At 33.8% G+C, this 13,634-nt stretch overlaps 1 protein-coding gene across 1 annotated transcript in view; it reads left to right on the forward strand.

Moving 5' to 3' along the window:
• Positions 1-13,634, forward strand: part of LOC100372012 (uncharacterized) — a 100,514-nt gene that overhangs the window by 39,182 nt on the left and 47,698 nt on the right. Inside the window, exon 3 of the mRNA XM_085496143.1 lies at positions 10,777-10,840. Within this exon, the coding sequence (XP_085352269.1) occupies positions 10,777-10,840 (64 nt within the window). The remainder of the gene's footprint in view (positions 1-10,776; positions 10,841-13,634) is intronic.

The raw sequence follows: 13,634 nt of genomic DNA on the forward strand, positions 1-13,634 counted from the left end.
AAAACTACAACTCTGTTAATTGGATGCTATATACAGTATAATGAAAATAAACATATATTATAGTGATAAGTAACAGTATAATAGACGAGAGAACGCAATCGGAAACCAATTACCAGTGACAATCTGAAAGCAAAGAAGCTAAAATTAAGTTTGAAATAAAAAAAAAACATGAAAGAAACACAGCTTGCTTTGTAGTAAGTATAATGAATGTAAAATATCAATGGCCATTTGTAGTGAGAAAAAAAAACGATATATTGCAATTCAGTGAATGAGCGTGGGGGTTTATAAACGTTAAATTGTAGCTATATAGATCTGCGTGTGTACGCTGTCGCCATGTATTGAGTGGTGAGTGTGCGTGATGTCTTTTATAATCAGTATTTGATTGGCTGAGCTAAACAATTTATCTGTGTTACTGATATTGTCATGGTGATGTATGACTTTGTAAATTGGTCCAAGCTAAGTTATTTAACGTCTTCATAAGTGCATATTAATCTGGTTTTAATCTTAATCTTTTGATCTTTCAGTTCATCCTGCTGGTAAAAATAGCCTACAATATTGAGTTTATTGGCTGATTGAAGTCATGTGACAGCTTGTTTCTAAATTACTGTAAAATGACTAATTTACACTGAGTTTAAATTTCGCTGATTTACCATTTCAGGCATAGTTAGTGGGTTTTATATTCACAGTTTTATTATTTAGATAATGTGTTCTATGCTAAGTTTTACATATTAACTGAGTTTTAATTTAGCGCATTTTCCAGTCAGCGAAATAAGCAAAATTAAAACTCAGTGAACAATTAATCCTTTTACAGTAGCCTACAATATTGAGTTATGTTCTTATTGGCTGATGGAAGTCATGTGACATTATGTTTCTAAATTAGCCTACAATATTAAATTATGTTCTTATTGGCTAATGGAAGTCATGTGACAGGTTGTTTCTAAATTAGCCTACAATATTGAATTATGTTCTTATTGGCTGATGGAAGTCATGTGACATGTTGTTTTTAAATTAGCCTACAATATTGAATTATGTTCTTATTGGCTGATGGAAGTCATGTGACATGTTGTTTCTAAATTAGCCTACAATATTGAATTATGTTCTTATTGGCTGATGGAAGTCTTGTGACAGGTTGTTTCTAAATAGCCTACATTATTGAATTATGTTCTTATTGGCTAATGGAAGTCATGTGACAGGTTGTTTCTAAATTAGCCTACGATATTGAATTATGTTCTTATTGGCTGATGGAAGTCATGTGACAGGTTGTTTCTAAATAGCATACAATATTGAATTATGTTCTTATTGGATGATGGAAGTCATGTGACAGGTTGTTTCTAAATAGCCTACAATATTGAATTATGTTCTTATTGGCTGATGGAAGTCATGCGACAGTTTGTTTCTAAATAGCCTACAATATTGAATTATGTTCTTATTGGCTAATGGAAGCCATGTGACAGGCTGTTTCTAAATTAGCCTACAATATTGAATTATGTTCTTATTGGCTAATGGAAGTCATGTGACAGGTTGTTTCTAAATAGCCTACAATATTAAATTATGTTCTTATTGGCTGATGGAAGTCATGTGATAGGTTGTTTCTAACTATTAACCAATGAGAGGTGCCTAAGATACTATTTCTGAAGTGGCAGATTTGTAGATCTTGGTGAGATAACATTTTCTCTCAGATTTTGTTATGTTGTTTGTTGACAAATCATATCTTGGTCACATGATTATTTAAGACAGAGTTTCACCAATTTGTTATTAGGCCAAACAAAACATTATTTTTTGGAAAGCGTGCATGTCAAAAGTTTGAAACAGGTAACAATGGTAAGAGAATGCATTATTTTTTTTGTGAATGTGTGGATTGACTTTCTCAACATTTTATACAAAAAAATAAATAACGTGTAGAAGAGATTACTCTATTCGCAATAACTCTGACAGCTTACCGGTAGCCTGTTTAATAAATTCAACTTTTCAAGTGGACTATCATCAGTAAATTTTAAAGCAATAGGAAAACACATTGAGAGGTACAAATGTAACACCAGCTAGGTACATAAGGACAGTGGCGGCACTCCAATTCAAATGTTCATAGCAATGCATTCTGAAATGAGTCAGATTAGATGTTGTGGCCACCACATTGTAAATTTAATGTACCGAGCAAGACCACTACTGTATGCCTGCCTGGTAGACTTGGCTAAAACTGAGCTCCATATTCACTTCTACAATGTAAAAATGGATTACATTGTAAAATGGTAGACATAGAGTTCTGTGCAGCTGTGATTCTGTTGTATTAAGTTGACAAAATTCCTGCAATTGAAAGCGAGATAATGAGACTGCAGTGTTGTTATGGAAACCAGGGACATGTGCAAAAACAACAAAATTACATTGCATAGTGGTCATAATGTCACAGCAAATTATTAATTAATTATTAACAGCACCTTGAACCTCGGCTCTAAATTTCTGATAATGTAAAACACATAAAAAAAAAAAAAAAATTGAAAAAATACGCTTTATATAGATTGCACATATCCTGTACTTGGTTTTGAAATGCTCTAAATTTAATAGATTGACTACAATTGGCTGCAATTATTTGGAAGGTCAGGTTCAAAGTCATGTTTCTGTGACACTTCCTAAGAAAATCCTTTTAAAACTTGCACTTGACTTAGAAACCTTTCCTGTACATTCACACCTGACAGCATATCTACAATGATATTCAAATATGTTACTTGATACTGCTTAAGTTTTTCTATTTTCTTTGAATATGTTAAATCAGGGAGAATCAATGTGTTAAACCACTCTAGTGTCTTTGGTCAAACTAGTGCATAGTTTCCCTCACAAATATAGTATCAGGTAATCCACTGTATTAGACATAAAACAAAAAGTTTAAGAACTGATAATTATTTCATTATTTACTTTCGTGCTATTCTATTTGTCAGAATTCCCTCCCCCCTTCACCCAGAGCTCATCTATTCTCACTTTTTCATTTCTTGGCTCGTGAATATGTGCAAGATCTGATTGAATTGCTGATATAGAATTTACATTGTATATTTGATAGAGATCAATTTTGTGATTTCTAGATGGTCCTGTTTTTTTTCCTGGTTGGCATAAACTGACATACACTGTGTTTAATTGTCTGAAAGAAGACACAGGATAAATTAGCCGTTTCAGCACCAGACACTCTTGCCTAAATTTTCCTGCACATCTTTCTCGTATGCTTCAAAATTTCTGGATATGAACCCTAATTTTGGAGCCAACAACCTAAATTTGAGTTTACTGTAGAATAATTTATTTTCGCTTGGAATTTATTTTCGCTGAAAGGATGATTCCGTGAAAATAAAATTCAGCGAATATACTTTTTTTCCTATATTTCACATTAAACTCACCAAAAATCAGTGAAAATAAATTCCATACAAAACGCCCAAAAAGCTATTTCAGCGAAAAATAATTCCAGCGAAAATAAAGTATTCCACAGTATTTTCAGTTTTTACTCAAAAACTTGTACGTCTGTAAATCTCATCACCAGTTTCTAATCACTAATGCTTGTACATGTACCCATTAATCAGGTCTCAGTAACCTTGTAGTTCAGTTTCCTGTTTCTATGCTGTCAAATACAGGATTTATCATTGAAACTGGTCACTGATCATATCAGTTATTCAAGCTTACGTGTAATTGACAGGCAGAAAAGCAGTGAATTCTAAAATGATTTTTTTCTCTGAATTATTGCTATCGTTGTTTAAAAACTGATTTGTAAATAATACCGTTCTGTGATCAATAATTTAGAACTGCGTTTGATTGAGTGGGTTGAAGATTAAGAAGACATCTGAAGTAGATGTTTTATGACTTCGTCAAATTTGACAGTGCTGCACTTGACATAGATTTACTATGTATGTCGGTGTAAACCACATCAAAATTTGATCTGCATTTGACTATTGATACAATGTACATGTGAATAAGAATGATGGTTTTATTTTTGAAAGGATTTGTTGTAGAGAAATAAATTGAAGTAAATACTGCAAAGCTAGATAATACAGGAGCATATTATTGGTGTCCACTCCCGATTTGAAAGGAAATCATGTACATGTAATGTGAAAGATAGTCAAGTCATATTTCAAAATTAGGAAATAATGTTATCTCTCCTCAAAAATGGCAGAATGGAGGCACTGTAAACATGGAACCGCAATTAGGAACTACTTTTTTATATGCTTTTTCCATTCCAGGTTTGCAATGAAAAGCTGATTTTTTTATTTTTACTGCTTCTTATACATGCATTATAAATGTACCATTAAATCTGTATTAGAAGTCGCACACATTGTCTTTGAACAATTGAAAACCAAAAATTCACCATTTCTCATATGTGTAGATGCTCTAATACTCTAATAGGAGCCACATCCCCTCTGTTGTATTGTGCCATTTTAATAGAAGCTGCAGCTTCTAATACAGATTTTATAGTATTTAATAATGGTGAGAATTTCAGCATATTTTGTTTCCAATTTGGCCATTATCTTGATTTTTTTATGTTGATATCAATGTGAAGTTATTTAAAAGACTGTACCTGATTGGCTCCCCAACCCTAACACCTAAGAGTCTGACCAATCAGAGAGCAGCTTGTTTGTTGCCAGTTTTTTTCACCATATCAAATTCTGCCTTGTATATATGCTTCAATTTCATGTGGTGCTGACAAGCAAATAAGGGGTCAACCATTTGACTTCTGGGGGTGGGGTGGGGGTGGAAGAGTGTGACCGGTGCGATTTTTATTTTCATGGTGTCTTATAATTTTTATTTTTCCTGAATGTACTAATTTTTTTTTTCTGTAGTGTTGATCTTGAAAATTTATTTTTCCACAAATTATTTGCCACCCTCTATGATTTAAAGTCAGCAACCCCTAAATGATTACCATTTGATCAATCACTATGCAATGCAGCCTGAACTTGACTCATTTACTTTCCCTTTATAAAGTGTTCTTTTCTTGAACATGACAGACATCCACTTTAATAAAGAACTATACCACTTCATATTTACGATCAATTTGTCGTGGTCGTTGATGAGAAGGTTGTAAACTTTTATTGAGGAAGAATTGTATGTCAAGATCACATTGCAGTTACATTAAATTGACAAGCACCTGTCAAGTAAAAAAAATGTCTTCAAAACATTTTTCAGTGTGCTATGTAAAAGTTATATCGAGTAAAACTTGTCCAAACTGAACCCTGAGTAATTCACAAACCTGTCTTAGCTGAACCCAGTGTAATAGGTAAACCTGTCTAAGATGAACCCAGTGTAATTGGCTAACCTGTCTTAGCTGAACCCAGTGTAATTGACTAACCTGTCTTACCTGAACCCAGTGTAATTGGCTAACCTGTCTTAGCTGAACCCAGTGTAATAGGTAAACCTGTCTAAGATGAACCCAGTGTAATTGGCTAACCTGTCTTAGCTGAACCCAGTGTAATAGGTAAACCTGTCTAAGATGAACCCAGTGTAATTGGCTAACCTGTCTTAGCTGAACCTAGTGTAATAGGTAAACCTGTCTAAGATGAACCCAGTGTAATTGGCTAACCTGTCTTAGCTGAACCCAGTGTAATTGGCTAACCTGTCTTAGCTGAACCCAGTGTAATTGACTAACCTGTCTTAGCTGAACCCAGTGTAATTGGCTAACCTGTCTTAGCTGTACACTGTGTAATAGGTAAACCTGTCTAAGATGAACCTGTGAGTGTAATTGGCTACCCTGTCTTAGCTGAACCCAATGTAATTGGCTAACCTGTCTAAGATGAACACAGTGTAATTGGCTAACCTGTCTTAGCTGAACCTAGTGTAATTGACTAACCTGTCTTAGCTGAACCCAGTGTAATTGGCTAACCTGTCTTAGCTGAACCCAGTGTAATTGGCTAACCTGTCTTAGCTGAACCTAGTGTAATTGGCTAACCTGTCTTAGCTGAACCCAGTGTAATTGGCTAACCTGTCTTAGCTGAACCCAGTGTAATTGGCTAACCTGTCTTAGCTGAACCCAGTGTAATTGGTTAACCTGTCCTAGCTGAACCCAGTGTAATTGGCTAACCTGTCTTAGCTGAACCCAGTGTAATTGGCTAACCTGTCTTAGCTGAACCCAGTGTAATTGGCTAACCTGTCTTAGCTGAATCTAGTGTAATTGGCTAACCTGTCTTAGCTGAACCCAGTGTAATTGGCTAACCTGTCTTAGCTGAACCCAGTGTAATTGACTAACCTGTCTTAGCTGAACCCAGTGTAATTGGCTAACCTGTCCTAGCTGAACCCAGTGTAATTGGCTAACCTGTCTTAGCTGAACTTAGTGTAATTGGCTAAAATGTCTTAGCTGAACCCAGTGTAATTGGCTAACCTGTCTTAGCTGAACCCAGTGTAATTGGCTAACCTGTTTTAGCTGAACCTAGTGTAATTGGCTAACCTGTCCTAGCTGAACCCAGTGTAATTGGCTAACCTGTCTTAGCTGAACCCAGTGTAATTGGCTAACCTGTCTTAGCTGAACTTAGTGTAATTGGCTAACATGTCTTAGCTGAACCCAGTGTAATTGGCTAACCTGTCTTAGCTGAACCCAGTGTAATTGGCTAACCTGTCTTAGCTGAACCCAGTGTAATTGGCTAACCTGTCTTAGCTGAACCCAGTGTAATTGGCTAACCTGTCTTAGCTGAACCCAGTGTAATTGGCTAACCTGTCTTAGCTGAACGCAGTGTAATTGGCTAACCTGTCTTAGCTGAACCCAGTGTAATTGGCTAACCTGTCTTAGCTGAACCCAGTGTAATTGGCTAACCTGTCTTAGCTGAACCCAGTGTAATTGGCTAACCTGTCTTAGCTGAACCCAGTGTAATTGGCTAACCTGTCTTAGCTGAACCCAGTGTAATTGGCTAACCTGTCTTAGCTGAACCCAGTGTAATTGGCTAACCTGTTTTAGCTGAACCCAGTGTAATTGGCTAACCTGTCTTAGCTGAACCCAGTGTAATTGGCTAACCTGTTTTAGCTGAACCCAGTGTAATTGGCTAACCTGTCTTAGCTGAACCCAGTGTAATTGGCTAACCTGTCTTAGCTGAACCCAGTGTAATTGGCTAACCTGTCTTAGCTGAACCCAATGTAGTTGGCTAACCTGTCTTAGCTGAACCCAGTGTAATTGGCTAACCAGGACAAAAACCACAAAACAAACCACAGCCACAGTTTACACTTGAATTTCATGTTATTAGTGTAGTTCAATACCTTGCATATGGGTTTGTATTTTCAAAGACTCTTGCCAAAAACTGCGTCACGTTATATCCTCTATATATTCTTTTAATGAACGACAAATTTTGTTTGAATGAATAAAATACAAAACAAAAAAGTTAATAGGTGGTGACTCATCCTTCAAGTCAGAGAGATCTAGTGATAAAATCAAAAGATCAAAGTAAAATGCACCCAATTATCTTTTATTACAATAATTAATGGTAATTTTAGAGCCTCCTTAGTATCAGTATCCTCCAGAGTGAACTGAAGAGAAAGTAAAAATAAAGTCAGCCTCTTTCAAGGACCAAATCTTGGTGATCATGTCAGCCTCTTTCAGGGATCTTTTCACTTCTTGATTTAATGAAATATGACAAAGAAGACACTTGTGTTTAATATAGTGTAGTCTTTAATCATCTTTAATCATTGTCTATTTGACTATAAACTACTTATACTTCATTTTAGTCCGAGTTCAAATCTTGATATTTTATTCATAAAGCATGATAACAGTTCTCATGATTTTTTGTGTGTTATTGGGTTATCATTTCTCATACTTGATATGGCTTCTCTGTAGTAGATAAACATAAATAAATTGACAGATATTATCAAAATGGCCCCAAATAACAGTCACATCTCCAGGATCAACAAACTCTGACTAGCTGTGTCTACTTCTACATGCTGTATTGTATATGGTCTGTTAGAAGTGCATCTCCAATAAGAAGGCATATAAACCAACAGTTGTATTGGCTGTATACTAAATCAATAAAATAATGTTTTATGTGCTTGTGTTACTAATAGAGCAATTATGGTACAGTGTATATGCTACAGTGTATCTCTATCATTCGAAAATGTTGCTAATTCAGATTTTTTTCAAAATTACATTATTATATGTATAAGGAATATTATCTTTTTATTTCTTTGTGTTTACAATTTTCACTTTTATTGAGTGCACCCAGACATGTACCACCACTCTAGTTTAAAAAAAAAAAAATAATGAAGACTAAACTCTCTCACAAATTGATATCCCAGTTTCATTTCTGATTACGGATTCAAGTCACAGATGCATCTTCTAGAAAAGCCTGCCTGTTTCCAAGAGTTCATCAGCCATTGATGAAATCTTCTTTAACGGGAGACAGTATGTTGATGTTGAAGATAAGCCCCTTCCCCCCAATGACCCTCCTACATATACACATTGATGGAATTTAAATAACACACACATCTTCACAATCTTTACTCATGCTCCTAAAACTGCTACAGTAAGATGCAAACTAGAATAAAAAGATGAAAATTAATCAATTTTATTTTATAATATTTTGCCAAGCGATAAATTACATTAAATACATAAAATATAAATGTAGATAAAAAGATGAAATTTGTATAGTTTGTTGCCATGACAATAAATATTATGATTTCCCTAAAGTGGTACATGCCTACCTCAGTGATGCAACTATTTTAATTTTTCTAATAGTGCTAATGAGTAAAAAGAAACTGATTTGTTTTTCCAGAAAAATTCATCTATCTTGGGATAAACTTTGTAAAATTTCTTGCTTGTTTGTCTTTTGTCTTGTATGTTAGAATCTGTAAAAAAAATTTATGATTCTGAATTAGGATGTTATTTCTACTTCTCAGCCTTTTATCTGCATATTATTCGAAAACATTCTTATTTCCCATGACATCATAGCAATTGATCAGTGCCATTGTCATCTTTTATAAAGTAATCTGCTCCAGTCAAAATAATTGAGCAAAGTCAAGCTGTGTTTGCAGAAAATATTTTTAACAAATGCTTTGGTTAAAAAAAATCAAATGCCATTCTGTCATTGAATATTTTGTCATTTCAGTAAATTTTATCGACCCAATGAACCGCTTTGTTCTGTGTTTACTAAGGAAATTAAAACCAGTCGTTAATAATGACGGACAGCCTCGAAGTCTTTACAGAATTAGTAATTTCATTTAGATGTCCCTGCGTAAAGAACGTGATGTTACAAGCAACATGCCTAGATATAGAATTCTAACCTGAATTGCAAGTGACATCACTCTTAATTAACCAACGGTTGACAATAGAAGTAGTGTGTACAGTCAAAGAGTAATATGGTACGGTTGCTTATGTACTGAACTCTTAGCAATGCATGCAGCGAGGGTACGCAGGGTCTATCCTATATGTTTATGTATTAACATGAAATCTGTTTTAGAAACCGCATCCCTGTTAGAAGCCCCATCTATTATTTTCCAACAATTGAGACCCAAATATTCATGTTTTGTCATATGTGTAGATGCTCTAATAGAAGCCGCATCCCCTCTGTTGCATTGTATCATTTTAATAAAATCTGGGGTTTCTAATACAGATTTTACAGTACTACATTGTGTATGGGGTAAAATATTAAAATTGAGTGTAAAGTGTAGTGATTTGATCAAAATATAAATTGTGTGTATACATTCATCATATTAATGCTAAAATAAAACATTTTTATCAAAAATGAAACCATGTTCTCATACATACACAGTTAATTCTGAGCTAAACAAATAGAAATTGGTAATATTTTTTCTTGTAATTATTAACCAGATTTTTTTGTTACAAAGTTTTTGATTCTTTCTCAATTTGTTGTTGAAAAGGTTAATTGAGGTCATGTGACTATATTTGTACAACGCATGCATACATATGTGTCCCTGTTACATGTACTACTCGAGTTGATCGATCTGATTGGTCTAGGAAATTACAGATCATTGCAAGTCGGGAATAGTTAGATGAAGCGATCACTTATAGCGAGATGCGAAAAAAACATCTTTAACACATTGTAGAACTTGGACGCATCGCTGACCGCTTTAATATGTACATACTAATTCGAAAGTTAATAACTTTTTGTCACGTTTGTGAGTCAATGATTTTCACGTTATTGACAAGTGTTGTCAGTTTCATACATTGTAAGTAGGTGAAGGTGTTTCTAGGTCACCAAAGTACTGAGTCATATCGTCGGTGTTATGTCGTCCTTTTCTTAAACATACTATTGTAATGTCCTTTCAAGATTTACGTAATACTCTCTATGATTGCTTTTATCCTACTCCCAGGGTATACTGTATTTTAGGTAGAATGCTGCACATAAGTGAAAATATTGTTATTTTTAGATCTGATATATCTTGTTACTGAGACTAAGAAAATGAAATAAAATTATGGGTCACCATACTCGGCTCAGATAAAATAGATCAATAAAATACAGTGAAAATAGCATGTTTTTTACCATTGTTTCTATGGCAAGATTATATTTCAATATCTCTTGATTTTGCTCAGTGACATCTGGTAAAAAAAGATATATATGATCTTACAAGGTACTTGTTTATGTTTAGAAGTATTAAAAAATTGGCATTATTTTTGGTGGGTCTTAACAAGGAAATGTATTTTTAATTATGTTCCATGGAAACCGCTGCAAAAATGGCATTTTATACCAAAAAAAATCAGATTGACAGTGAACCAAAAATGTTCACTTACTTTTGACTAATACTACAATGAATGATTGTAGAACAATTTCTGTATTACACATGTTTGTATAATCTTTGAAAAATTCTTATCTGTTACAGGGAGAAGCTAGCCGTGGCTCGCCTTCATCGAGAGCTGACAACAGCAAAGTCTGAGCTGCCATCGGTGAGTGATATGTATACATCGTATTTCTTAAATTTATGTTATCAAAAAAATGTTAAACAATTTTTTCTTCATTGATTTTTCGAATTTTCATATAATGCATTAAAATACCCTTGATACCTTTACACACACACAAAAACAAACATCTTTTTCCCAAAAGTTTTGTTCAAGATCTGTAACCAATAAAATTTATGTCTTTTTGTTCAAAATTGATAATTTTTGCTGATAAATCATGATGTTTAGTGCGAAAAATTAAAAACAAAAGATTTAATATTTTTTTAATTAATTTTTAATAATTTTAAACACATCGGGATTCTTTGAGGGATCAAAACTTCAATTTTTTGTTCATTTTCTTTGTACATTAATATTATTACGTATATGCATTGGGTCAATAATGTCATCGCTAGGTTATTGACCTGCATCAAACCTAGCATCAGGGCAATAACTTTTTTATTGCCCCATATTTTGTACATGTTCAAGGTTAAGAACATATGTGAAAGGAATAATAACATTTATGGCCTGCAAGCCAATTTATACCTTAGTGTGACTTTAAACATTTATTGGCAACCTAATTTCCATGGAAAAAAAAAAACACAGTGGTGCTTTTTTACGTGAGTACTGTAAGTACATTAATTATGCACTGGGTTTTAATTTTGCTAATAAGTACAATTTGCTGAATTGAATGTGAACGTGTAAAATAACTATAGAACTTATTGTTTCACGGGCAAATTTGTGATCTTAAAACCCCTTGAATATGCTGAAAACTTCAAAATAGTGAAATTAAATGTCAGTGAAAAAAATGGTTTTATAGAATTCCTTGAATGGACCTATATAGCTGTGGGAATCATAAAATGGTTTCATAGAAAAACAATATTATTGTCATTATTTTGAAAACCCTGTCCATTATTTTGTAATTTTTGATCAAATTTGACAGTGTTTTGAAAAAGTGCTATAACAACGTTGACCTTAAAAGAAATGAGAAGACCATTCGATAAAATAATTGACTTCTTTTCAGTTAGAGTGGGAATACAATGTTTGTGAATGAGAATCCAGCTGTGGTTTTCCCACTGCGAAATTCTAAGATGATTGTGTCATTACTGTATCACGCTTCTGATCTTTGCGGCAGCGCTAAATTGGCTCAGTACGCGAAATTACAGAAAGGGTGTTAACAGTATCTTAAAAAATAATCTCTGTTAGACTTTGTTTCATCAAATCAGAATTTATACTGATGCCATCGTTTGGTTCCAGCTTGCTTCTACCTTTACAAAATACAGTGCAGTCTGAGGCTGGCTTTACTATTTAACTAATTTAAAGGGGAAGTCAATCCAAACAACATAATGCTACCCAAAAAAGAGCTCCACAAATGTAGGAGAATGCAATTTACAGTTTTTTTATATAACCAACATTACGTATCTATTTTTTTTCTCAGTAACCTGCCTAAATATGTCTCAATACATAAATTTAGGGAGATACAATGTACTTAAAAATTGTGAGCAATTTTAGCAAACCCAGTTGTAAGTTAAGTTACACACAGACCTTACTGTAGATATAGTTCTGTATGGCTTCAGTTTGTATAAAATAAACACTTGCTTTAATATACTTTACAAGTTAGTCTTGCCTTCTGGCAACGAAACTATTCTGTTACATTCACATCGTCACTATAGATCCATGTTGCCCGTTCATTTACGAGCAGATTTGCAATACTTTGATAAGACACGACCAAAGATATCGCTGCGGCCAATGCTGCTTTCATCCATCAGCATCAGTTCTATAGAAGTACTTTATCTCCTTGATTTATTGCGAAGGTGGATACAATTATTTATATTAAAAAAAAGTCAGCAAACGAATATAATAATCTTATTTATACAGCGTAAAATTATGCGAGTTTAAAATTGATGTTCCCGGCCGCTAACAAACTAACTCTATGTAATCCTCATTGCATGAACTCATCCCCACTTTTATGTACATGTATGTGTATTTAATCAATTTTTCGCTTGGCATATTTCTTTTTTTCTAAAGTGAGATTCAATTGTTATTCGTGAGATGTGCTCAGAGCAGCGTGAAATATATGCTCAGCCCAGCAAGCTATAAATAGTTGAGTACATTATCTGTGTGTCAGTTTTAATAAACAACCAAACTTAAGACGTTCTTGAAATGATGACATTAATTCTAGATAACTAGGATAACTTTCAGCTGACATGTATGATGACTTTCTATCATATTCCATCGTTTCATAACAATAATAATATTGAGGTTTTTTTCTTTTATGAAAATGGAGCAATGGCGAATGCCTTCCAGTGTTTTATACTGATTGTATGCTTTGTGACAAAATATTAATAAGTTAATGTCCTGAAAGAAAAAACGTTTACTGATCCAATTATGCTTAGAAAGACATATAACTGTTTCCCTGGGGTGTGCATGGTTAAAGTGGTTGTAGATTTAAAAGTAAATAATTTTCATCCAGAGGTGAAAAATGACAATGATAATGACCTCACGATCGTACAAAGTGCTCGCATTGTGAAGAATAGCTTCTAAATTTTCATGGAAATAACTCAAATATTAACAATGACAGGAATGAAAAGATAAGTGGACAGGTTCCCCCAAGTGAAATGAACTCAATTTCAATTCTCACGCAATGTATAGTTTTAATAATGTACAACCTCCCTCTTACGTATCATTTAACGTGCTTCTGTTGAAGTGAGGCTGTAATTAAATTCCATTAATCGTTTCATTTATTGCTTGATAATTTAAATACACAAGCAGTTTAATTAACCCTATTCACCTCTGCTCAACGAGC

Source organism: Saccoglossus kowalevskii, chromosome 22 (assembly GCF_978046115.1).
Source record: "Saccoglossus kowalevskii chromosome 22, keSacKowa6.1, whole genome shotgun sequence".
Classification (NCBI taxonomy): Eukaryota; Metazoa; Hemichordata; class Enteropneusta; family Harrimaniidae; genus Saccoglossus; species Saccoglossus kowalevskii.